The sequence below is a fragment of the Argentina silus genome (genome assembly GCF_951799395.1).
Source record: "Argentina silus genome assembly, chromosome: 12".
Classification (NCBI taxonomy): domain Eukaryota; kingdom Metazoa; phylum Chordata; class Actinopteri; order Argentiniformes; family Argentinidae; genus Argentina; species Argentina silus.
The window spans coordinates 18,865,753-18,892,820 of record NC_139666.1 but is presented as its reverse complement, the minus strand read 5'-3'; the positions used below and the strand labels follow the sequence as shown (position 1 = coordinate 18,892,820).

General features: G+C 43.0%; 4 protein-coding genes across 7 annotated transcripts in view; 2 read left to right on the top strand and 2 right to left on the bottom strand.

The window, feature by feature from the left end:
• Positions 1-12,470, bottom strand: part of dcaf6 (ddb1 and cul4 associated factor 6) — a 27,259-nt gene extending 14,789 nt beyond the window's left edge. For 3 of the 4 annotated variants that reach the window (XM_083682345.1, XM_083682347.1, XM_083682348.1), the window contains exons 1-5: positions 9,684-10,050; positions 4,805-4,866; positions 1,941-2,033; positions 1,097-1,282; positions 605-718 (exon numbers count right to left, since the gene is read on the bottom strand). In XM_083682345.1, coding sequence (XP_083538471.1) covers positions 605-718; positions 1,097-1,282; positions 1,941-2,033; positions 4,805-4,866; positions 9,684-9,771 — 543 coding nt within the window. In that variant the 5' untranslated portion in view covers positions 9,772-10,050. Of the gene's footprint in view, positions 1-604; positions 719-1,096; positions 1,283-1,940; positions 2,034-4,804; positions 4,867-9,683; positions 10,051-11,224 lie in introns of those variants that run through there. The other variant, XM_083682346.1, reaches the window with a different exon arrangement.
• On the top strand, positions 10,437-14,160 carry LOC310813382 (mitochondrial pyruvate carrier 2-like). The gene is made up of 5 exons (XM_083682349.1): positions 10,437-10,822; positions 12,479-12,519; positions 12,699-12,783; positions 12,969-13,080; positions 13,526-14,160. The coding sequence occupies exons 1-5, from the start codon at positions 10,729-10,731 to the stop codon at positions 13,572-13,574; spliced, it is 381 nt and encodes a 126-aa protein (XP_083538475.1). The 5' UTR covers positions 10,437-10,728; the 3' UTR covers positions 13,575-14,160.
• A 1,318-nt stretch (positions 14,161-15,478) lies between these two features.
• rpl24 (ribosomal protein L24) lies at positions 15,479-18,984 on the bottom strand. Its single transcript, XM_083682552.1, has 6 exons — positions 18,938-18,984; positions 18,736-18,811; positions 18,328-18,438; positions 17,658-17,794; positions 16,087-16,150; positions 15,479-15,606 (listed from the first exon to the last, which is right to left on the bottom strand). Exons 1-6 carry the CDS (start codon positions 18,940-18,942, stop codon positions 15,526-15,528), a joined length of 474 nt encoding a protein of 157 aa, XP_083538678.1. The 5' UTR covers positions 18,943-18,984; the 3' UTR covers positions 15,479-15,525.
• Positions 18,985-19,552: 568 nt separating this feature from the next.
• Positions 19,553-25,174, top strand: cep97 (centrosomal protein 97). The gene is made up of 11 exons (XM_083681916.1): positions 19,553-19,667; positions 20,490-20,632; positions 20,804-20,962; positions 21,296-21,397; positions 21,549-21,662; positions 21,828-21,994; positions 22,220-22,384; positions 22,577-22,749; positions 22,992-23,670; positions 23,894-23,969; positions 24,280-25,174. The coding sequence occupies exons 1-11, from the start codon at positions 19,643-19,645 to the stop codon at positions 24,805-24,807; spliced, it is 2,331 nt and encodes a 776-aa protein (XP_083538042.1). The 5' UTR covers positions 19,553-19,642; the 3' UTR covers positions 24,808-25,174.
• Positions 25,175-27,068: the final 1,894 nt, after the last annotated feature.

Sequence of the window (27,068 nt, the reverse complement as noted above, 5' to 3'; positions counted from 1 at the left end):
CAGATGCAACCCATCTCAGGAGAGAAACACCACACGCACACATATGCATATGCACACACACACACACACACACACACACACACATACACATACACATACTGCAGTCAGCTACAGTCAACGCAGCTGGGCACCAGGCCAAGAAAATTATCTCTGTCTCACCGGGACCCATTTCATTAACGGGGGGCAGATTGGCCAGAGAGACGCTTTGAGGTACAGAAGAGTAAATTATACAGGAGAGCCGAGGGTGATTGCTCTCCCTATCCACATGAAATTAACAACAAATGAACAACAAATCCATCCAGTGATGAGCTGTCAAGAAATGCATGTTACATAAGGCAATTGAAGTGGGAGAATGAAGTGGGTGGCCCATTAATAATAAAAAAATAAATTCCCCACCTGTTTTTGAAAACATATTTTGTGAATTTTAAGTCTTTTAAAATTATTTCCCTTACATGAGCTCATTCTACCTCTATGACACGATTCTGCTATGCTAACCTAACCAGAAGGACATGACCTGACCTGGCATCCAGAGATTAATGGCCAAGGGATAGTGAATAAAAATACAAATCGCAAAGGAATGATTCAAAAGAAGTTCCCTCCCTACATCTTTGCAGTCTTCTTTAGTGCAGCTGGTCTTCATGCGCAGGTCGAACCAGCGCACGGTGCCGTCCTCCCCACACGACAGGAACGTGTAAGGATCATTAGGTACCGTCATAATCTGCAAAAACAACAGAAGGTGGAGAGAGAAAACAGTGAGAGGTGACCAGAGAGAGAGGGAGAGAGGGAGAGGGAGAGAGAGAGAGAGAGAGAGAGAGAGAGGTAGTAAAAGAGAGATGGTGGAAAGAAAGGGAGTTTGGTCAAGAATTATTTTTTTTTAAATGTTTTTTAATATATGTATGTATATATATATATATATATATATATATATATACACATATATATATACATATATATATATATATATATATATATATACATACATACACACACACACACCTCCACTATTTTCTAAGTGGTTCACAAAAGATGCAGACCCTAGCAGACTGGTTACGTCCTGGTCCTGAAAAGGTTGACAGATATCACCTATGTACAGTACCTCATAGGCTGTGCCATAGTGGCAGGTGAACTGGCACTGTCTGTTGATGTCAGGGCTCTTCTCTGTGTGGGTGTAGTAGATGATGCCGTCCCCAGAGCACGAAATGATCTGCTGGTCGTTGGTCTGAGGCATGAACTTAGCGCTGAAGATGTTGGCGCGGTGACCAGACCGTATGGTTGCTTTGACCTGAGGAAGAGCGTGAGGAAGAGGAGGGACTGTGAATACGAGTTGGAGGGGGGGTGGGGGGGGGGGGGGTGGGGGGTGGGGGGGTAAGGGTTAGGGTTAGGCCTTGAACCTAGCTTTCTACAGTATAGCTTTGGCTAATATCTGTAATAATATTTTAACTAATATCATCTTTAAATTTTTTTAAAAAAAGTCAGGTTGTTGGGTTGTGTTTTCCTTGACTAAAAGCCTGTTGAATGTGGCAGCCAAACTGCTGCACAGCACGTAGCAACAATCATAGCACTTAGCAACTTGAAATGGCGTACCGCCGAGACAGGACAAGTATGGCTATTATTTTTCTAACTAAAAACCAAATCCAAGATTGGAAAAATAATTGGTGAAATAGTCAAGAACACAATTCTACAGCACACTTGAGACTTGAATAATGTAATCAGAATGTAAAGTGCTATTTTGCCAAGGTCACTCAAGTTCCCCCGTCAGCATTAGAGACAGACGTTTTTTTTTTTTTTTTTTTATCAGGAAGTGCCAATTATGACTTCCTGTCCTTCTGGCTGGCTTTTTCTTTTTTGGTTGATTAGGCTGATGGGAAAACTACAGTGTATATATACTGTAGCTAGTTAGCAGGGTTCATGTATATTCAGTCAGACTCCTGGCACCTTACCTTTCTGTTGTATGGGTTTGTGATGACCAGATTGGTATCGTCTGACCCTGATAGGAGGTACTCCCCTGTATCATTCCACGATATTGTATTGACCTGCGCGGGGGAGGGGGGGGGGGCAAAATACATGTGTGAATTGATAGTGTATGAGGTCACTATATACACAAATTAATTTCACTCTGTAAGAACTGTTTTCAGCCAACTCCGCCAGTGCCTTCATTCATCTATCCATCCAGGGCAATCTAATTTGGATCAAAATCTCAAAAGACAGGCCTGGATCGATTGTTGACTAACATGTTATACATAATTGTGTACTCGCGTTATAATCAAACCAGGTGAGACTCACAGCAAAGAAATGAGAGCACCGAACTAGAACATAGAACATACTAGAACATGTTAAATCTCAGTGTTAGTAGGAGGCGACACAGAGCAGTTTGTGCTTCAGCTGTACCTTCAGCCTATAAGATCAATATTTCATTAACTCCTCCTGCAGAGGTTGATGGAGTCTCTCTCTTTTCCCTGCATTCTTGGGGCAAGGTCTATCTGTGTGCAACAAGGTTCATCACAATCCCTTTTCACTGCCAGAGCCAACTCCCCCCCACACCCCACCTCCCATTCCCAAATAGCCTCGTCTTTCTGGATGATTTAATCCTTATTTGATCCGCTGTCATGTTTTATTTTCCATCTCTTGTTGAGCAGTTTAAAATGCTCTAAATGGTATTGCATTTTTGGAGAACTGCTCCTATTTCAGAGAAACTGCTCACATCGCCGTCTGAGGAAACACATTACCTAAACAGTGGTGTGTTTGTGTTAGGCTACGTGCTATGTGTGTTATTTTTTAATTTAATTTAATTTATCCAGGTTAGGTCACTGATAAAAATCTATTTTTCACCCACAGACACACACAAGACACACAGAGACACACACAGACAGGTCAGTCTAAATGTAGGTGACGATGTCATGCATTGGAAACTAAGAGATTATCTTTGTCTTTCCCAGGAGGTAAATGACAGACAGCATAGTTTTCTTTTCTCAAGACTCTGCTAACATCTGTTTCCAAATAGTGCTCTGGACATGACACAGGCATGCTAACAACTAGACTGACTGCTGTTAGGGAGGGACCTTCTAGATATCAATGCTCCGACCGTAGACCCCCAGAAAGAAAGTCATAGTAAAGTCAAAACAAGTCATAGTGAAAAGCACTGAAAAAGACACAAGTCACAGTTATTGATATATTTTTCAAAGAAGACTCACACACTTGATTTCTTCTTCCCATCAGTAGCTATACGTGATGAAGCCACAAGTGTGTTGGTACAGTACATGAAACAGTGGAAACAGCCATCACCACAGCCATAACCACCACACTTCTGTCTACAGACAGTTCTCTGTGGCTTTGATTATCGGCTATCCCTCGTTCAGTCAGTGTCCTGCATTTAGTCGAGTTGGTGGCACTCTCGCTGTCAGCATACTGTGTGCCTGTGTCTGTGTACGAATGCCACCCAGACCACTCAGTGTGCCACCTTCTGCTGTCCAGATGCCCCATGCCCAGGTCTCCTCTGCTCCTTGAGGCTCAACCCCACCAGACACAACCTGTCCTGGCCAAGGTCACAAACCAGGGGAGGCTGGTGGAGGTAGAAATCGGAGGAGGGGCACATTGTCGTGCATGGAATGGAATGAGGAGTGAAATCAAACGCGCGTGTTTAATACCATCCCTCATTCCGTTCCATGCATCACAATGAGCCCTCCCTCCGATTTCTGCCTCCACCAGCCTCCCCTGGTTTGTGTTTCCTCCGATTTCTACCTCTACCAGCCTCCACTGTCACAAACTCACAATCCCCCATATTCAATGACATTCAAGTGTCACCCAGTACTTCCCTCTATCAATGTTGTTTCAACGCGTCTCATTGTCCATCAACGTATTTCACATTTCCAAGGCTATTTCGAGACAGAGAGTTGATGACTGCCAGTACTAACGCAACATCATGTCACTCAGATGGCCCTGATAGGGGTTGAGTCAGAATGCCACCAGTGACACACTCTAGAGGGCACTTCCTCCTCTACAACTTCCTGTTGATGTGACCGTGAGGCAGGGGATGACAGCTTGAGAGACTTCAGCTCCCACACAGAGGACTAGGTGCAGTGGTGACCAACAGGCCCTCAGGGGTAGAGACAGGCTACACTTAAACAAACTTCTGCCTTGCTACATCAAGGTGGTAGCATTGTGGTAGAAACTCCTCTAGATAAAGCTGGGTACAGAGATATAGGCTATGGCTGAACTGACAGAGCTTTCAACAATAGGAAATGAGAATATTTACAAGAAATATTTTAAAATAGTCCTTCAATTATCAGTAATAATTCAGTAAAAACCCTTTTATTGCCATCCTCAAGATAGAACATCCAAGTCTATGAAGACAGCCTGTTCTACTCAGACTCTCCTGAGACTGAGACTGACAGAGTTGGCCTGGTTGTGCTGTGGTGGAGGGACTGTTTGGCAGGGAGGGTGACAGTGTGACAGGGCATGTGACCATGCGTCTGCCTCAGGTTTCTCTGAGGTTAGAACAGGCTGGCCAGTGTTCAAAGCTCACAGCCTCTGCCTGAGCTCTGCTCTCTGTCAGACTAGGGTTTTCACACACTGACAGATAGAGAGGGAGAGGGGGGCCGTGGCCTCTATAGGAAAGGACACACAGACACGAAACCAGGCAAACAGACACCACCACACACCAAACGCAATGATAAATATCACATAACAGACTAACACAGACACAAACCACAGCACATTAGTGTGTGTGTGTGTGTGTGTGTGTGTGTGTGTGTGTGTGTGTGTGTGTGTGTGTGTGTGTGTGGATGGATAATCCTTTGGTACTCACACAGCCATCGTGTACATTGAGGGTCGCTTCAAGTTTCAGGCGCTGAACAAATTCTCTTCTTCCTGAGGACAAAGAGGAAAGGCATTGTTAGACAGTCACACAGGCATCGCATAGGCCTAGTTAGGAGTAGTACACTTTCTATTTTCATGTACTTTGCATTCAACTATTGGAGTCAGTCAGGCAGTTTTAAAACCATGTTTTCATCTTAATTCCGATCCGATGAGAACAACATCTTTCAAAAAGCACATCTTCAAACAATTTAAGGTAATGGGTATGAAAATAGAAATGCCCAGAGGCTAGTGCGTATCTGCACATCCAAATCCTTGTCAAGAGAGGACTTGTTGCTGTACCTGTGGGTGTGTGTGTGTGTCCTTGTAATTTGCTGAAGGGAAGAAAATGTATCATGATTTTTATTTTGCTGTTGTTATTAAGACTTTTATGTGGTATTTTTTTGCTGTTGTTTTTCTGCTACAAAGTGACTATGGTGGGGAGGTCTAAAATGTCACATAAAATATTTGCAATCAGTCTCTTCGTAATGTATTATTCATCTTGAGGAAGCCTCCCTCGCATCTGCTGTCACAGTCAGTGGGAAAGGGGAAAAGTAAAATGAGTATGAACTATGCCTAGACCTACACTGACTGTACCCTGCACACTTATCATGAAAAAAGGCTTGGATGAATACTTTGAGTCAACTTTCTCAGAACTTTCTCCAAAGCTTTTCCATTAAAAAAAAATAGCCTATTCAACCTGCCTTCAAACAATACAGCATTGGGTGAGAATTCAAGCTGTGACCTTGTCCTCGCACACTTCCTGAACAGGAGAAAGCAAAGCCTTTATTCCAATCACTACAATGACAGAGCCCTCTGTGCAGCCACAGCACAGGGCCAATGTCAACTGGGTCCCAGAAGGCAATAAAGTAGAATTACAGCGGACAGCCATTAACACCTGGGGTCTCTCTGAGACTTGCCGTGCCAGTTCTGAAATCCAGAGGATCTCAGCATGCTAATTAAAACCACTGACACCACGTATGGACTTGCAGAGCCAGCTGAAATTGAACTGTCCCTTTCAATAGCAGACAGAGGTAAACAAATTGATTAATTAGTTGATAAATAGTTCGTTAATAAATAAATCAAACTGGCCACTGCTCTTTCATATGATTGCAGAATTGCTAGTAAGTTCATAGCACAATATCAGCTTTTCTCCCTCAACCTGGATTCTGATGCAGCAGAGATGCTGTTCAAATCAGTTAGTCATGCCTGAAGATCAATAGTCCAGTGTTCCCATACAGATGCACACACACACACACACACACACACACAAGCATACAACCACACAATCAAAATAATCTACATGTAGGCCTATAAACACACCCCTCTATCTACTATGATGTCATTTTCAGAGCTAATACATTTTTTAGAGTGTGGAAGATTGCACTAAATCAATAACAGAAAATGGAAGCCAGAGATCTTTTCCCAGGTCAGTAATGGAAGAATGTCCCCAAAGACATCCATGAGCTGAAAGCTTGCCATTCCACTCTCACACCTCCTGAAAACAAAAGCTCCTGTCTGCTACATGATGATATAGGCCTGGCCTAACAACCTGAACAAAATGGCCATACAGAGAGAAAGAGTCTAGAAAAAAAAAAAATCCCTGCAACTAGAAATAACTCAATTCAATGATAGCCGTGAGAAAGTAATAGCCTACATGATGATAATAGATAGGCTTATTGCATCTTCAGCTGAATTGTCTGGATCTTTCCAAGGTAAAGCATTCATGAGTAGGGACAGTGCAAAATAAATATTCTATGATTAGCTTTACTATATCTCCCTTGAATATCTTAGCATTAAGATTCCAGAAATGCTAGACCCCCTCTCGCGTGCTAATTTTACTTACTGGTCTGATTACAGGCAGGTCTCTGTGTATTACCTGCCCATTGACAATGACAGCTCTAACAACACGCAGGCAGCATCGTCAAGCTAAATACAGCACTAGCCAAGTCCATGTGCCACCTGCCCCCCTAGTCCTGCTAATCCTCACTCAAATGCCACCTTATACAGTGAATAGAAGCCACACTAAGAATACTGGTAGCCTTTAGATTTGCCCATCAATGGGTACAAACATTTTAGGGGGGATGGAACCTGTGCTATCTGTGCTACCTGAGACAATCCCAACACAGCTTAATGAAAAGGACTTTGATCCCTGGATGACATTAGCCTTCACAGGCTGTCAAGGGGCAGTTGAGTTACACAAGGACTGTGGTTTCAAGTGACTGCTGTAATGTAATGAGGCTTGGCTAATTCAGTTGAAGACACCCCAGGCTGAATGTAAGATAACTGCGATCATCTGTGTTGTTTCCTCACACAGGGCTGAGGGCCAGAGAGGTGTCACATCCCTGTGTCACCAAACCCAGAGAAGTGACAGGCTTATTCTCCCTCTGACCCTGTGCCAAGGCTCTGATGGTGCCCCAGTGGATAGGAACCTCTAGTCTGGACAACTAAAGGCATGTTGAAACTACTAGTAGGGATGCACCGGTAGCACTTTTTCATTTCTGATACCGAGTACCGATCTGATACATGGATTTTAAATGTGAAAAGTTTTACTGGTGTCTGTTTCAAGCGTTAAGTAATTCCAGACCGCAGACATGGTTGTTATTGTTGTCACGCTCTCGTGTGTCATCTCAGCTGTGCTGTGACAGTTTGCGTCATGGTATCAGATAGGTGATGCCAGTGTCGGATCGGTGTATCTCTAACTACTAGTGTGGATTTGGTGAGCACTGGGTTGATTTTTGCAATTTGTCACTGATTGAAGATAGGCCTATCAATGACTGTGGTGACACAAGATCCACATATTATCTACTGAACCACTGAAATATATTGGGCTTATAGCCTAAAACGTGACTGTGTCAACATAACAAAATCTGTGCACATTAGTTATTAGTTAGTCAGTCAGCCTAAAAAAAACGCTGTGAGCAAAATGACCCCGCCAGGCAGAAGGCATTGTTGATGGCTCACTTGGTTGGAGCATGGTGTACAAACAGGATAAGGTCCCTACCGCATCATAGTGAATTATGAATTGTGATGATGCTCAAAGAAAAATACGGGGAGATCAGACCAGGGTCCTCTGGGTCTCGAGATCACACACCAGCAGGCACCAACTCTGTCCTGGTCCCCCCCCACTTGGAATGAATCTAGGGAAGAGTGGTGTGTCAGGAAGGTACTGTAAGGATGGCGGAGGGTTTGTAAACAACCACAACAGAGTGGCAGGCAATTCAGGAATCTCACAAGGAAGAGATCCAGTAGGCTAACCGTCTGTAGGCCTCAATGTCCCCTAATGATGAAATATTGGCTAATACTTTTAACTCTGACAAACTGTGGCCTTCTCTGTCATTAATCATGTTAGGCCTCCTAGCTAATGATAGACCTTGTCTACTTCTCACATCATTGTCCTGTCTAGACCCAGTTCAAAGACGCTTTTGTTGCCAGGGATGGAATATCATTGTGAGTTTTGTGCGACTGATCAACAATTTCCCCCAGAGTTGTGGAAAACAAACAGAGCTGACATTCCCTTTGAACACTATTCTGATTGCCAAGCTTCGGTTACAGGCTTTAATGAATCCTCCTATTTGGGCTCATTTTCTGTCCCAATTAAATCTGTCCCCACGAAACATACTGAGATGAATGGAGATAGCTGTGTGGCGGAAGCGATGATGTTTGAGCTGTAGTTCTTAGATGTCCAGCAGGTTGTCAAGGATTATGTTCAATTATTAATCGGCTGGCCCCGGCCCACTTCATCCAGCAGTTCTACACAGAGAACTGGTGGTGAGGAAGAGGGAGAGGGAGACATCTGCTTATGTTCAGTGCTATCCAGGTTTATTCCTAAAACTAACTGTTCAGTTTCATCTGCATCTTTTGCCGTTTGGAAAGAGAAATAGGATTCTACAACCCACCATGAACTCTCTCCAGCTGTATGCAGTCTCTTGCCTCATTAGAGACACCGTTATGTCAGACTCTTTCGGTTTAAACGGACTAATTGAAACATGAATTCTTCAGAAAGCCTATCCTCTGACAGATGCTGCCAAATCATCAATGAAAAATAAACGTTGGAATGACAGAGACATACAGTATTTGACAAATCAGGCTGTAACTGCATACAGGTTTGCACGGTTCTTGTTAGTATTTCAACCCAGGCCCATGACGTGCATGTTTTTATCCCCTAACAAAGCCCCAGGACTTCAGTTATAATGATGTCATAAATCGTTATAAGCGTCACAAAGAGAGGTATTACATCAACATATGTAATAAACATCAATAACCATACTCCGTCCCTGTGACACAAATCACAACATCACCATGAACTGAAATAATTAAAACGCACACTATCTGTCCGAGGACAAAGCCGAAGGCAGGTGCGTAGATTTAGAAATAGGTCTATCATCCAGCAGCTTTTGATAATAGATCAATCAAAAACATCCATCAGTAGAAATAAATCAGTAGAAATATAGGCTATCCTTTGCCACCTGAATTATCTATTTTCCCCAAGTGGGGAGACGCTACTGACTACGCATCTTGGGATTCCTCGCTACCATTCCATTTGAACTATTGCCTTGCTCTAACACGAAGGGGATATTGTTACAAAATAGCTAGCTGAGTAAGCAAGCAATCGATGCAATGAAACAAGGATCAGACGCCAAAACTGAGAAACATGTTACCATACCAGTTATAATAACCGCTATTTTAGCTCCCAGCAGCAGTGTTCTGATGTTGATGATGATGCATCTCTCACGTAAACAAAACCAACAACGTCCGCTATAGCTAGTTGTTAGCAAACCCCACTGTTGCAGAAATGATTTGGGATTGTTTGGACACCCAAGTGCTCTTACCTAAGTAGTTGATCCTGACGAAATTCGGTTCATTAAATCCAATGGAGCGCTTATTTACATCCCAAACCAGGTTACCAGAGCAGGACATTGTGCTCGAACCTCCTCCTATTTAAATAGCATTGAAATAGTAATAACGCTGCCTTCTGGCTGTCGCCTTTGACTGTTATGCTCTTGTTCAATGTGCAGGGTCGTTGGGGCCGTTGCAACGCAGCTAGTAAGCCAACATGCTAGCTAGGCTAGCTAGCTAATAACTGGCTTTCCAAATATCTTCACCCTTCGCTACCCCTTTGGCTTTTGTGGTGTATTCTTCTTATGTTGTTTGTTATTTGGCTTGCTAGCTCTGCTTCTCTGTGCTTCTTGTGTCAACACCCGTGTGCAACCAATGAAGTCCCTGGCTCAAACAACGCGATAAAGCAGGCTTGCCATTCTACACATTCTATATCTATGCTCAAGTCAAGCCCTTCGAGACTGCAACGAAGAGACGCAGCCTCTCTAAATGTCTCTAAAATCTCCAGTCCAGTCCATTGCAATATGGGGTTAAGGCGACGTAAGGGACGTAATAGTATTGGATATAATTATGTAAAAGTATTACACATTATTACTCGGGTTTGAATCCTCCAGGTATTTATTGTCAACAAACACGCTGTGCGTTTAAACCAATCATGTAAGGAGGATTGGCCCAATGCACCAATAGCAGATTGTTGTGGTATTCTGTAGCTAGTTAGGTTGCGCGGTGATAAAAGTCCTTGCTCCAGTGACAGGCAGGGGGCCATCCAGTGATGAGTGAAGATAGCTAGCTAGGTGCTACATGGCATGGCAATAGTTTTGCACAGACAAGTTGAAAATAGAGCTGCACCCTTGACATGTTAAGAATCGTTTTTGTTTTATCACATAAGATTCGCGCCTTTAAGATAAGATAATACATCAGGAAAGCCAACACGGTGCCGCAAGTCATAGTCATTGTCCTTCGCGGGTGGGTAGCTAGCGAGCATAGGTCAACTGAACAGGCTTCTACTAGCTAATTAGACATTAGCCTTTTGCAAACATGGCTGCGCTAAGAGCGTCGTATCACAGGATCCTGAATAACGTCGAGCATAAGCTACCGGCAAAACTGAGACCTCTGTACAATCACCCTGCAGGTAATTTATACTATTACTGTGGAAGCCAGCAGTACAGTAGCCATTGATTAGGCTGTATGCTGGTGCTGTCTAGACAGGTGACCGCTGTTAATGTGAGGCCCTTGAAGAAGAGAGTGTAAATGATACTTGAGTGTGATGTGCAACCACAAAACATTATCTTATCTCGCCGCTATAGCTTATCGTAGTGTTTTAAACCGAAACACTTGTTTATGGCGGCTCTAAATCTGTTGAGAGAGCTCCCGTTTATAGCCGTGTAGAGATTAGTATGTAGTTAACCCAACGATGCACAGTAGTTTCATTGTATGTATGTATGTATGTATGTATGTATGTATGTATGCATGCAGCTCGAGTAGGGTTGTGTATGATGTGTGGATAGAATATCAAAGAGAGTAAGTAAATTACCTTTTCTGCAATAGCATATGGTTGCTTGCAGTAAGTTCAACCCATTCTTTATTACCACTAGTAATGTGTAATTGAGTGTGTCCATGAACAAGTGACCTCAACTCAGTCTAGGAACTAGACATAACAAGAATTGAAGTGAACCTCCCAGTGTCAGAAAGCTGATATGATTGGCCGAAGCTGGTCAAACCGGTGGAGTAGGAACCTTTCGTTTTGCTGAACAAGATGCTGCTCCGTTGTAGACCTCATTTTAGTTTAGACTCCTAAACAGACTGTTGCTTGCTGCGACTTTTCAGTGTTTAAATTACCCTAATTTATTTATATAAAGTAGGTAAAAACGAATATGTAGGGAAATGGGCCTACTTGGCAAATTCATGATTGAAATGAGTCTGAAATCACATTAGTGGTGGCTAGCCAGTGATAATGTTCTGTTTAAATCCGTCACTTGTGTAATCAGCTGTTCTCACGGTCTGCGTTGCATGCATGAACACTCGTTATCTTTCATGTTTGGTCTGCAAAGTTCAAACTGGGTTTTGTCTAGTTTATTCATAGAGGGTAGAACAAAGGTTAACCAAAGTCGACTGTAATAAGTGTGATGAGGGGTGGTGCTTTTAGCCAACTCCCTGTTTGGTGATTGGTTGAGATGGAGTGCTGCTGCTGCCTCCTCCTCTTCTTCCTTTTTGTTCCCTCCTTTTCAGTATTCACCACAAGTGTTCTGGGATAGAAGCTGGAGTTTATGTACATCAGACTGATGCTTTTTCACATAATCAACGAGATTTTCCCCAACCCTTCCAGCTGCTATTCATAAATAGAGATTTGTTCTTAGAGATATCATTGCCTTTTTTGGCCAATGGAATAACAAAACTAGGTCTACACAAATATCTACCCATCCACAAATGTCAGGGTGATCAAGTGGAATCAGTTACTTCAACACTATTACCAAAAATGTCTTGGCCCATAATTCCCCTGTGAATATATAATAGAGTCAGACGAACAACACTGTCTCATACAGGAGTATATGTGCTTCTGACAGTCATAGAGCCCCATTTGAACTTGGGATTTAGGATTGGCCACTCTCATGAGTTTTTCAGCCAACCTAATAAAGCGTTGTAACTGTGGTGGCACTGAGGCAATGAAGGAGGAATGGTTCAGAGAAGATTATACTCTTGTAGATGATATAACATTGTTGTGACTTGTGCATTGTTTGATATCTTGATCTGATTTTCTCATGGATTGTATCAATTTCTGTCATTCTAGGCCCAAAGACTGTTTTCTTCTGGGCTCCAGTGTTCAAATGGGTAAGGTGTTGTTATCAACGCATTTTCTAAGAACTATATTGTTTAGATAAGGCAATGTCAGAATTTACCTATGTGAAGGACAGAGTTGCCAGGTAAAGGTTCAAACAAAAAGATTATTAATGGTTATTTAATTTTTAATTAATTTTAATAGCGTATGATGATCTTCTCTGTCCACGTAGGGACTGGTCTTTGCTGGGCTGGCTGATATGACTCGACCAGCAGAAAAACTCAGCACTTACCAGTCTGGAGTGCTGACAGCCACAGGTATAGTAGAATTAACCAGCGAATTGAGGGGTTCAAAACATCCTATCAAATTACCAATAGTTTTTATGCATACCATGCTATGTTTTTTATAAACAATTTCTCTGCCCCTTTAAAGTCTGAACAAAATATGAATCTCATATTATTATGAACAACAGTTTTCTATACGACTTGTTTATTTTATTTAGGTCTGATTTGGTCCAGATACTCTTTGGTCATCATCCCAAAGAATTGGAATCTCTTCTGTGTCAACTTCTTTGTTGGTGGTGCAGGAATCTCCCAGCTGACAAGGATTTGGAAGTGAGTGGGCCCCTCTTAGAGCACAGAAATAGAACATATAGATTGTGCATCGCCATATACTACCAGTCAATTACCCTTATCAGTTCTTTAGAACCAAGCAGTATATTTAGTGATTGTACAAAATAGTCGTTTCTGAAATGTGGATCTTTCCCCTAAAGTTGATAAGAAACCATGGTAACAAGTTAATGATTAACTTAATTAATGTATACAATTCAATAGATATTGTATCAGTGGTGGTGTGTACATATCTTACAATTGTCATGTTTGTCTTTTAAAGCTATTTTGTAGGTGATAATTGCTTCTTCTTTTCTTTTTACGATAGCTTTAGTGCTTGTCATGGAGGGTTGATGAGAGTTCTTGTGTTTTGCAAAGAAGGATCATTTACATTATACTCAACATGCATAATATGTGGTAGGTATGTTTCTAAAGTGTTCTTGCTCTGTAGGTATAAGCAGGAACAGAAGGCTCTGGAGAAGGAAGCTGCTCAGTCCTGAGTTTCCAGTTTCACCAATCATCCAATCCCACGGACCGAAAGGGAGCTTCCATACCGGGCACAAACCCTCCCCTTCTCCGCCGAGCTCCATCCCTCCTCTGTGACCTCTCCATGTCCACACCATACCCTCCATTTCAGTATAGAAAAGCCCGCTTATGCCTGAAATTCATGATTTCCTCAGGTTGATGATGGAATTTTTAACCCTAACCAACACGCACTTGAGAATGGTTGTCATCGACGCACAAGATGTCGTATTTTTAAGTTTTACTTCATGCTTCATGCGTATGATTGTATATTATTAATTGAAATTGTTCATGATTAATATATACTATATCGTGTCATTTTGGAAGTGTTCCTTTTTCCATGATCTTTGAGAGTAGTAATTATACATCATGAAAAGATTTCAGAATAATTAAGTTCTTGGATCTATGTTGAATGTGGTTCAAGAGTACTGCATCACCAAATAAATTTTAGAAGGGTGCCACTTTTTCATTTAATGTGTTTCTTCATGAACTATTTATTCAATAGATGGGGTAAATATCTTTAGATCTGTACTTCAAGGATGATTAAATCATGCTTGCATACCATGTGACTGTTCCCTCCATATACTTTAATGGCTTTAACAACCAATGTATCAGGAAAATCATATTCTGCTCCATCCTCACTATGCTAGCCACCTTTTCCTGATCAATAGGAACCCTGATTGTTCTAATAATAACATGTATGCCTGTGCAGCAGTTTTGTGGCAAAATCTATCATGGTACTGACAGAGCCAATCAGGAAACGTATAGGAGATACTGGCCAGAACAATTTTTGGTTGGTTCTTAGTTATTAGGAAATGCATAGTCTGTATGTTAACCGCTGTTGGTTTATGAGCTCATATGTTCACAACAGTCATCATCTCATGGTAGTCTGTATAGCAATAACTGATCGTTCTTCCTTTAGTCCATATTCTGAACACCTGCTGTATTGTTGAAAATAAACAGGCACATAATATATTAAGATAAAACCTTCTCCATGTTTAAGTGGCTATGTAATGGATATGCCCTTACTTGTTCTAACACCTGTTTATTGAATTAAAAACTCAGCATACTGAAGTAGTGTCCAGTTTCATTTCTGAGTAGGTAAAACATGATTCTGTGTGATATCCTCAATGTTTCATAAAACATGCTGCTAAAGATACAGAAGAGCCAACATGTTCAGACCTGTAATTGACAGATTTTGAAATTATTTGCAAACAGTCACACCCTGATTACACAAGACTAAACTATAGGATGACTAAAGGAGAAAGGTTTACCACAACATATGACATTGGGGATGTATTGTTAAGATACATGCATAATAACACACTTTTTCTTTCCTCCAAAATCTTGTTCTCAGGTTGCATTCTTGTCTCCCTCCTAGTATAGTCAGACCAAGCTTCAGGGTCAAAGTGGTAGTCTGTCTCCTCCTGCTGGTTCTAACAAGTACTGCATGACTAACTTCACTGCCAGATACTCAACCAAGATGAAGTAGAGGACTTGATCCGATAAATTGTGGTGAGGTTGTGTTTTAACATTATATAATTCATGAGTGCAAGGATAATTAACAGTTAGGTGATTAGGATAGTATTGACAAGTCATTTACCCAAAACATACCATACTCATCCAATTCTTATCAGGCTTGTAACCCTAACCCTAAAGAGAGAAATACTTTCCTGATGGAGAAACAGTTCAGAACTGCATCCTCAATTTTGACATTAGCCATGTAGTATTGCCTTTAATCAGATTGCAAATCTCAATTGGGCAGTCCGTCAGATCCATTTTAAATCTGAAAAGGCTATTGCCAAACCAACCATCTCCAACTGCCAGAAACATTCAACAGAAACAAATACAACCTTCAAAACAGGATCACACACACCAAATATTAGTATTTACCAAGAATTTTATTAACAACCATAGAAGTTGAACACTTTAGCGTTTTCCTCCAACGCGTGGTGCATTAACCTTCATGGTCTTTGCAACCTTGGGTTTGGGTGCAGTCTTGGAAGGAGCCTAGAGGTGATAAAGTGCAGATTAGAAACATGGCGTTCTGAACCACCTGTTGCTGCCCTTTTCTAAACCAATTGCAGCCATGTCCATGGATAAATGAAAACCATGATATGGTTTGTGCCCAACACACAAGTGGTTATATCATAGGAAAACGATAAGTCTCTAGTGGTAGGTGAAATCCTTTAATCATTTCATCTGGAAAGGGCAGACTAGGCAGAAGAAATTAAATATCTAGAGGAGACTTGCTCCATGGCTCTATATTGGCAGGCTTCCTGCCACAGCTATGAACCGCATGTTTGTATGAGGCAGAATAAGGAATCATCGAAGCCATGCTGGACGCTAGCTGTTCAAACAGATGGCAAGTTCACCCATGATGTATGAGGGATGTGTTGGGCACAATATAGAAAATATCCACTATCTAATGCTAAAACAGATACAAGAAAGTATGTGTAGGGTAGTGTACAGCCAGGGCTCTGTTCTTACCTTAGCACTGGTGGCAGAGGGCTTCTTGGTTGCCTGCTTTGCCTTCTTGGCATCCTTGGCAGCTCTGATGAAGGAGAAACAGAGGCTGAGCAAGTGGCACTAGCAAAAGCACTACTAGCCAACAAAGTTCACTGGCAGTACAAACACCACAAGCGACAAAAAGATGCAAATGAACATATGTACATCTGACACAGCAAACAAACAGGTGGTAAAAGAACAAAGCTAAACAAATATCAGCTCCATTAAATGAGGACTGTTACATGCCATGTACTGTTTAGTGTTTACATCACAAAATAAGACTGCCCTGCAACATCGTGCTGTTCAGCGTGAACAGTCATGGATATAGCAGGGTTGGCAGACTATCCAGGGGCCCACAGTAACAGCCATTTAGTAGCATTTTGCAACCAATTGACTTGTCTGTGCGAGTAAATATATATTTAAAAAATGTTGGTCACAAACTATGATTGCACACTCATTAACCTAAAGAAGGTTTTTGTATTGTAATTGTATATAATGCTGCAGGTAAAATGATACATTCAACTGTTTACTAGACAATTGCAACGAAACATTGTTGCGCATCTCCCTTGACCAGTCACATTCAGAAGCACCACTATTGCAAAACTATTCTCCGGTAGCTTTCACCTGCTTAAGTGAAAGCCTTATATGAAAACAACTTATCTGGTGATAAATGACTTGATACATTGATGCTGGGACAGGAAAACTAGACAAATCTCACACTGTAAGGAAGGCTATCTGACTAACTGCTCACTGTCAAAGCGATATCTATCTGTCCAAACTTTAGGGAGTCGCCAAAGCCAAAATGTTTGAAAGCCGAGGAACACAAATGATCAGGCCTACATTATGGTACCAAAGAGGTTTAAAGGTCTAACCTTATTTTTTGAGTGGGGCAGTCCCACTCTTATTGGATAGACAGGAAAGCAAGGAGAGGGCATGGGCTGGATTCTAACGTATGCCAACATGGGCATACATGTGCACTGTCGGCCATGGTGCTAGTGGTCAGTGGTCACCCCAGGCCACGCTTTATCATTTTTATAGACAGTCCTTAACTCTGGATAGTTGTTTAAAAGCCTAATTGAACATTTTATCATCCATTCAATATGACTTTGCTGGTCTATACTCATATCTTATATACTCTTCAACTGCACACGTTTGTTTTTGCTTCATCAAAGAAGACTATGCAGTATGCGATGCGTTTCTGTATGCGTTTGTAAAGAGCAAGACGATTTTAATGAAAAGAGGAATGTTAAAAGCACAAATTGTCTTAATGCAATGGCAAGTCAGAAGACGATGACTCTTTCTATTGCACCACGACCACATTTTGGTGCGACCAAATCATGTGCTTGTGCCACCAAACAAAAGTGGGTTGTGCCACCGAGGAAAAGCTTAGTCTGGAGCTCTGCTATCCTCCGTTCTGGCGTCAAACATTTCATGACAATATCAAATTTGCATCGACATGGTTACATAAACTCGTGTCACATCAATGGCACTTGACAAAAGCAGCTGCAGAGCACGGTGAAGGATGGTTCTGGTGGGTTTAGCCAGGTACTAACCTGATGGCCTGCTCGCGCTGGGCTTTGCGGACCTCAGGCTTCTGGTTCCTCTTGGCCAGGATCTCGGCAAGAGAGGCGCCGGTGATGGCCCTCTGGAACTTCACAGCACGGCGAGTGCGCTTCTTCGTCACCTCTTCCTGTTGGGACAGGAAGTGAACAGCCAGTTAGGAACAGGGGACTTGTTCATGGAGTGCAACGTACAACTGGTGGCAGAAACATACAGGGCTGACATTTTCTCGTGCTACATTGAATGACTAGCTTCAACTTCAAATGTCACTTGGAGGCAGACATGAACCTCTGTTGGCACCACATATTCTGAAAAGCTGCCTCATTATAACAAAGATTGACTAATTAAATGGGTTTGTAGGAGAGTATGGAGGCTGACCAGTGGTAGAGTGTCAGAGACATCACAAGGCCAGTACTATGATCTCCAGTGGCTCTATGGCTACAGGTGTGGAGTGAGCACTGCCACACAGACTGTAAGACACAGCCTGGTGACAGCACATAACACAGACAGAGACCGCGCACACCGGCCACCCGCAGCCAAACCAATGTGAGTGACTTCAATTAAGTAAGTTCGGTTTAACAATTGTGAACATAGACATGTTAGTTACTCTTAGAGATTGAGTAACATGGTATACACTGCACACACACACAGCTAGTTACTTACAGATTGGCCCTTCTTGTGCTTGCGCCTGTACAGCACAGTCCAGTTGATCTGTCTGGGGTTCCTCTTGGCCAGGAAAGCAGACTCACATTTTGCATTCAGGAACTGGAAAACCTGGGAGAGACATTTAGAGTGAAGACAATACTTAACTATAACATTTGACAACACTGACATGCATAAAGAAAAGTCGACAACTGACGTGGAGAAAACCGGCAGAACAGATATGATACACAAGGCACAGGCCGAGACCAGGGTGCAGACAGTCATACGTCAATTACTAGATTACTATACAGTTCTACCCCATTTCCACATTGCTAGTAGTAGCAAGGCTTGTTACGGTCAACCACTAGAGATCCACAAGCACTCTAAATTATATTTGAGGTAGAACTGTAACGAATCAGCGCGCTGTACCTTTCCGTCTATCCTGGCGTATCGGACGCCATGGCCGGGGTATATTTTGTACCCACTGAAACTGCACAACTCGACCCTGTAACGGAGTAAGATGAATCATTATTGGAAGATCAACATGTAATTGTGCTCGACAGTATAGTTTTAGCAGAAAATGTATCACTTTAAGGCAATGATGGTAAAAGATAATATTCTGTAAACTCACTTCATGATGGCTGAGAGGGGGCGCAAAATCGGAAAGGACGACAGAGGAAACGGAAACGAAGTTATGGGTATTTTTTTCCAGAATTTATATAGCTATATTTTTCCATTGACAAATAATATTCTATAGGGCACCTTTGGTTATTGAATTCAGTCGAAATCAATATTTTAGTTGTCAATATGATTTCTCTCCAAATTGATAATTTAGCCAATCAGAATTTCGATCTGTTGCCTGGCGTTGAAAACAAGCGGGAAGTATGGCGATGACAGAGCGGCGAACGAAAGGAACAAATCAACACATTGAACAAAACGAAGCCATTTAAAAGCTGTGTGTGTGTATATATATATATATATGTATGTATAACCACAGTAGAATTGCTAAATTACATCATTCTGCAGGTGCATGGGTGGTTTGCAGCTAGCTAGTTACCAAAATTGGGAAATGTTTAACCCGGAGCCGCTACAGTGGCGCACTGCAGTATACAGTATTTGTAGTGTTTTTTAAATCGAGCATAATGGTCCCCTATGACTCATTTGGCAGTTTTGAACTACACTTCCGGTAAATCCGGTTTTTAACTACATTTCTGGTGAGTTCTTTAGCCGTTTTTTCTGTTGTGTGAGCGGCTGCGCGGTCCATGACAGTTATTGTGTGTCGGGAGGCTGATTTTCTTGCTCGCTTTGCACAGTCTCGTCTCTGTACTGCGCCAAGATGGGAGTATCAGATTTGACATTTGGTAAGTCGTGCATATGTTAACTATGGTATTCGTGGGTAGACATTAGCCAACGACGATACACTGATTGAATACCGATAGCTAGGTCGATGTTGTGTCAATGTTTGCTCAGCGAGTCCAGTTTAGGATACACCAAGTCTGTGTCCCCTGCTCTGTCAAGTAGAGCTGGTTCGAGCAATCTGATAGTCCGGGGCCAGTCATCTGATCTGTATTAGATATCGTGCAGCGAAGATCATACGATACAGAGCTGAGGTTTGAATAATGGGTATCACCACAGTGAGTTACGCCGTAAAAGATAATGAAGTGAGATGTTTTTAACAGCACTGTCACACCCACTGTCTCCTCCTCTCCACACAATCATAGCACCAGTGTAAATTACGATCTAACAAGGAAGTTTATTTTACACACGTTTTTCTTAATGTGTACACTGTTATCTACTCTGAAATTATTATTTCCTTACAGTTCATTGAAACCGAAATGTGGCTGAAAAAGTTTAAAGTGGCCCTTCTCTAAAATAAAACCGCTATTCAGTCAGCAAAGGAATACAGGACCTATACAGGTGCATGTTAACATTTGTGTCCAATTCAATGAGACTTCCCTAGACAGCGTCCTGTTTTACTTGACCTCGATCCTCTCTGCATCTAGCTTAAGGTGTGTCTCTGTATACACAGTCGATTTATAAGCTTGCTCTCTTGTTAGTGTGCATGGTGTATGACTGATATTGTTTCTATGTACTGTGTTCATGGTGATAGCTAACATGTGTATGATGGATTGCATCCATTCAACTCAATGCTTTTCTTGTCTCTCTTTATATGTCCATTGTAGGTCCTGTGGTGGACCTCTCAGCACAGGGCCTGCAAAAACTGGAGCCCAGTTTCTCCTGCTCTGAGGACACACACACACTTATCCTAGACCGAAACCACATCATGAAACTGGACCACCTGGAGAGGAGCCCGGGCCTCCAACAGGTACTGTAGGCTCCATCTCTCTGGGTCTCAGTGGTGGTGCTGACAAGACGTTATACATGTACACATTTACTGTCTCAATGCACCTAATTGACTTCACTAGTTTGCTCTGACTTATCGTTTTGTCTTGCTGTCTCACTCTGCCCCTCTCTCCCTCCTCTGTGCCCTGTGCAGCTGTCTGTTGCTGGTAACCGTCTAGTGCGGATGATGGGTGTGTCCCGGCTGACAGAGTTGAGAGTTCTAAACCTGCCCAATAACAGCATCGGCTACATTGAGGGGCTGAGGGACTTGCCACACCTGAAGTGGCTTAACCTTGCCGGCAACAACATCAAGGTATGGAGGGGAGGGGCCTCCACAGAGACTCAAACAGATTTGTAACTGTAGACTACTCCCACACCAGGACTATTATACTATCATATTTATTCATCCTCTATTCAGCCAGTTAAGTCACTAAGAAAATGTTCTATCCTCCAGTAGCCTTTTTTGTGACTAAATGAACAGTCGAAAAACAAGTGATAGTATGTTGAAATCAGTACTGTACACTAAACTAACTTACACTAATGGAGTATTGGTCACTCACACACCAGGTTGCCAAAAACATGCTAGGCCTGTGTGTTGTACTGTCTGTTTTTCCCCCTGAATAAATCAGTACACCTTTGCACTCAGGTCATTGAGCAACTCAACAGCTGTGTGGCTCTTCAACACCTGGACCTGTCTGACAACAACCTCTCCACCATTGGTGACCTGACCAAGCTGTTGGCTTTAAAGGTGAGAAAACATGTAGTCCAGCTATCCAGAGTTTGGGTGATAGAATCATTGCATGTTGTCTATTTGATAATGAAAAGCACTTGGGTAGTGTATAACAATGTGCAGGGGTATTGTGCTGACTGTGATTGACATGCTGTCATTTCTCTTGAAGACACTTCTGCTTCATGGGAATAGCATCACAACACTACGCACTGTTCCCGCCCACATACCTGCCCACCTATCCATCCTGTCCCTGGCAGAAAATGAAATCAGAGACCTCAACGAGGTAAAGACCCCTCCCTCCTGCTCTTTCCTCATTTCCGCAATAGTTTAATGTTGTCAGTCTCTCCCTCAGTTTTCTTAATTATGATCTCTCTAACTTGATTACTCTTTTTGTGTCTCTACTTGATTACTCTTTTTGTGTCTCTCTCTGCCTCTCTGCACCACACAGGTGTCTTACCTGGGACCTCTCCATGACCTGGAACAACTCTCCATTATGAGCAACCCCTGCGTCATGGCAACCCCCTCGTTGCCTGGATACGACTACCGGCCGTATGTCACGAGCTGGTGCCTGAGTCTGAAGATCTTGGATGGATACCTGGTGTCCCAGAAGGAAGGGTGGGTCAAGTTCCCAATGAAGTGTTACAGATAGGTGCTAACTAGGCACAGGAGGGAAATTGGCAGATGACTGCAAAGTTGCCGGTCCAAATCCAGCAGAAAAGTAGCATGGCAATATCTTTATAAACTAGAATAGCCATAGGCACGCATGTACTGGATTTGTGGATTTTCAACCGTACTACTTTCATTGCTGTTCACTGATGAATCTAGTTTATGGGATCCCAGGTTGAAGGCGGAATGGCTGTACAGCCAGGGCAAAGGTCGCTCGTATCGCCCAGGTCAGCATGTGCAGCTGGTCCAGTACCTGGCCACTGTTTGTCCATTGACCTCCACTGCAGCCCTGGAGACTGCAGAGGATGCCAAGCTGGAGAAGATCCTGAGTAAGCAGAGGTAAGAGAACACCTGCACACCTGTGATGGGCCGTCCACACCTTCGCAATGAGGTAGACTACACATTTCTATTGGTTATGCTCTTATACTTGACACAGGGAGCTGGTTAGTGGTAGAAGTACATACGTTCAACGTATATATAACAATCTAGGCCAGCTAGTGTTGATTTTCTATCTACCTCTGATCCTCTCAGGTTCCACCAGAGGCAGCTGCTGCAGCAGACCGAGGGAGGCCCTCCCAGCCCTCCCCGCCCCACCCAGCTGGATGTGGAGACACACACTCCCTGCCATGCATCCTCACAACGGGGAGCCAGAGAGGCAGACAGAGCCACCACACCTGTACCTGCTGCACCAGGGAGACAGACAGGTTGGAGATCAGCTATGTTGAAAGAATAGCCAAGTGCTTATCTGATCATATATTTTAAGTTTAGTGCAAAATTTAGATGCATATTGCATTTATATAGCCTGTTAAGGGAGTCTGGTGCTCTACACTCTCTAGGGGAGTGGGATGTTAGTAATGTTTCTCTCTATTCTCTCTGTTTTTCCCTCTACCTGAGTGTCTGTCTCATCTCCCTGTGTGTCTGTGTCTGTGTCTGTGTGTGTGTTCAGAGCCGGCTGTGCAGGTGAACACCTGGCTGGGCTGTGATTCCTCTCGTTCCGCCGCCCCTCTGAGCCGTGGCCCCAGGTGTGGCGAGGAGCTCCTCTACCTGGAGGATGTACAAACAGACGAGGACAAGCTCAACGGCAGCCTGCTGTCCTCTGAGTCCACCTTCCTCCCTGTCAATCCGGACCTCCACCCCAACCCACCTCGCTCTGATAGCGAGGACGAGACTGAGACGTTTGAGCCTGACTCCCTGGCACCTGACTGCCCGGCCCGGCCCAAAAAGACCCACCACCACGCACCTTCACAGAGAGAAAAGGAGAGGGGGGCAGGGGTAGAAGAAGTGGTGTTGGCTGACAACCACTTCACCTACACCTCAACCTCAAGTGCTGGTCCACCTATAGCAGTAGTTGACCAATCACAGACTGACAGCGATCCGCTCCAGGGAGCCTGCACAGACTGCGGTGCTGTGGAAGTGAAGGCGGAGCCTACGCCAGAACAGGAAGTGCTACTGCCTCCTGACAGGTCCGGCCGTTGTGAGGCAGATAGGGCGGTTGTTAGGATCCAGTCATGGTGGAGGGGGCTGTACACTCGCCGCTGCCACCCAATGGCCAAAGAGGTGCGGTGTGAGATCCGTCTGCGCAGGATGCAGGAGCACATCGTCTTTCTGTCCAAAGATTTGGAGAGGTGGGAACCAGATGTTAATTGCTTTCCTGACAGACAGGCAATTTTTTATATTCTCTCAGATTATTGATGAGGAGCTCGAAAATATTTCACCCCTTCTACAGTAAGATGAAAAGACATGGTCGTGAAAAGACATTTTGTGCTTGCCTCTTTTCCAGATAGGGGTTTGAAGAAACTTGCCACCCCTCACATACTTGTCACACAGTGTTTTGTCATCGTTATGCAGGGTGCGGCAGCAGCATGACGAGGAGAGGCTACAGAGACTGGTTCAGGAGGAGGCTGTGAAGTTTCTGTGGAAGCAGGTCAGTGACAAACAAGGTCGTTTAGCAAATTCACACCAGGGGAGGCTGGTGGAGGTTGAAATCGGAGGACGGGCTCATTGTAATGCATGGAATGGAATGAGGAATTGTCAAACCATGCATTACAATGAGCTCGTCCTCCGATTTCTCCCACCAGCCTCCCCTTATTCAAACATATTATATCAGCTCTCAGTAAGTCTTTGCCTTCAACTTGACAGACACGTATGCCTCGTTCAGGCCAACAATTAGTCTCAGCTACGCAGACACACCCACACAAACACACTTTCTCACTTTATTTCCCCTCTCTCTGCAGCTCCAGTCCATGCAGCAGTGGCAGCAGTCAGTAGAGGTGCAGCTGACCAAGGTGACTCAGGCTGGGCTGCATGCTCAAGACATGGCCTCTGGGCTTTGTGACCCTGTTCTCCGGCTCCCCCTGCCTGTGGCATCCAGCACTGCAGACCCAGCCTGCACAGATCTCTCCTTCCCCGATTCAGGCTTCCAGTCCACAAGCGAACGACAGGGAGTGCAGGAGGACACTTTCCTGAGCTGTGGGATGAGCGATTCTCTGGAAACGGTGCGGGCGCTGGCCGTAGGGGGCGCTGTGGCTATGGCCGGTGGTGGAGGGGTGGACAGCCAGGACTGCAGTCTGCTGGAGCAGTACCTCTCCTCAGTACAGCAGAGAGAGGAGGAAGCAGAGGAGGGCGCAGCTAGCGACAGAACAGGGACACCGCAGCCCCTCTCACCCACCGAAACAGCACAGTCTAACTCCCCCCCTCAGAACGGAACAGAGAGGGTAGACAAAGACACAGAGCCACAGTTCACACAGGGAAGTCCGCTCTGAAGTCCCCGTCCACCTGGTCTTCTGTGATTGGCTAAGAGACGTCTCATAGACTGATCCACCTGTGCTGGTGAAAGTCATGAACAACTTTGAGAACCCTAACAGCTACTCATAGTAGTTAATGATGGACATGACATCCATACATGTAAAATAAATGGCATACTGACCAAAGGATGTGGATAGGTTCAAGCCTGATGTCTCATTAATATAATGTGTATAGTATAATATATTGTGTATAGTGTGTGACCTCTGAGATAGGAGTTCAGTGGCTTAGTGCCATCTGTTTTAGGACCAGAGCTATGTGCTTTGTATTCTAAGTCAAAAAAATATTTCTGGTGCTCTGTGTGTAAGTTAACAAAAAATAAAATGTTTTCCTAACTATTGGTCTGGAAAGCTTAAAATGTTTTCAGCTTAAAATGTTTGATTTTGACTGGAGGAGTCTTTAATTATTTTTCCTGCAATTCTCAAGCCAGCAGAGTTAGGGAGTAGTTCCACTACATGTAGTTCAACTATCAGTTTAACTGCATTTTGCAGTAGCTTGGTGGTAGTTAATCTAAATAAAAATCCTAGTAGTGTTTCCATTAGTTAACTACTTTTTTTTGCGATGTAGAAAGAAGAAAAAGAAAGACTGTTTATTTGCCATGCAATCAATTCACATCAATTGTTGGAATGGTCTTTTTGCACACACCCCCCCTTTCGATTGCTGGCCGGCCTCTTTAACCTCCAGGCTACCTACCTGTAGCGGTGTAGTAAGCTACTGTCACTACTCACTACATTTCCAAAAGAAAACAAAAAAAAGTCAATTTCCCTACTTTTTCTTCCCTCACTGCCCCCAGTCTCCCTACTTTGCTCCATCCCATAATTTTTGTCACTCCCAGAATTTCACTCACGCTTTCTGTCACATGGACTGGTCATCTTTCAGTAACTGACTTGTGTGTTAGATGAAGTAGTTTCGATGTGGTAGCTTTCGTTTGGCAAACTTTATTTCTCTCAAGTGTATCTTTAATGTAGCTCAATTTATTTCCTTTATTAAGTTATTAGCAACGATGAGCAACGTTACACCAACATGTCAAAAGCCCCACCTCTTGGTTTTACTCTATTTGGTTTCATCATCTTTGACAGAACACAGATAAGCAAACTTTTGCGAGAATATCATGGGCCTCCCGACGGCCTGTCAGTCGGTGCTACAGTAATGACCTACTGTACACGATGTTCTGTAAGTGCTCAGGGTATCAGTTGATGCGCATGCGCGAGCTGCAGCTGCTGCGCTCATCTACGTCTTTTCAACCACATGAACAAAGTACTTCCGAGTAACGGAATTTCGGAATTTTTCAAAAATAAGTCCCAAAGTAAGAAATAAAAAAAATATTTATTCATGATTATATATATATATATATATATATATATATATATATATATATATATATATATATATATATATATATATATATATATAAACGGTTTAAACATGAACAATTATTTATATATGTTGTTATTTAAGTGACATTTGTATAAAAAGGGGGTTTTAAAACATGTTTCAAGGTAGAATAAATGCAGCCAATGCAAATCACTGTATGAGGCGCCACGGTAAATGTATTGTAGGGAATGCTCAGAAGAGTCTGTAGAATCAATCTATGCTGTCATTTCATGGAGCACTGAATAATTGAAATTTTTGCTGGCCTTTTATTCCGCCCAAACCATTGGCCACAATGCAAATCACTGTCTATTAAATATATATTGGTTTATAGCGCAAAAACTATTTTAGACGCCGCGGTAAATGTATTGGAGTGAATGCTCACGAGGGTCTCTACTAACCAAATAAAATGTGTTTTGGAGGGGCACTGTGTCGTACATCCAGCAGCACAATAATTTCCCTCCTTAGCCCCCAATGCAATACACTGTAATTCACTCTATATGGGATACATTTTGCCTTAGAGAGCAAAAACTATTCTAGGTTTCTATATGTACACTTTTAGGTGTATGGCCGTAAATAGCCAGCAACATTTGCTATGACATCGCTTTAGATTCAAACTCACCTGATATGCATTCTAGAAGTGTTCCCGAGTAGAGTGGTACCAAAGATGAATTGAAATCTTTGAAAAATATTTATGTACAGCCTATTATTCTGGGGCAATACTATTTCACCAGGGTAATTAGGATATAAGAACAATTACAAACCCTTCTGCAATACTATATCACATATGATATGGTTATGGTTGATATATATTTGTTAAGATGATTAGCATATTGTTTGTGGTTCCTTG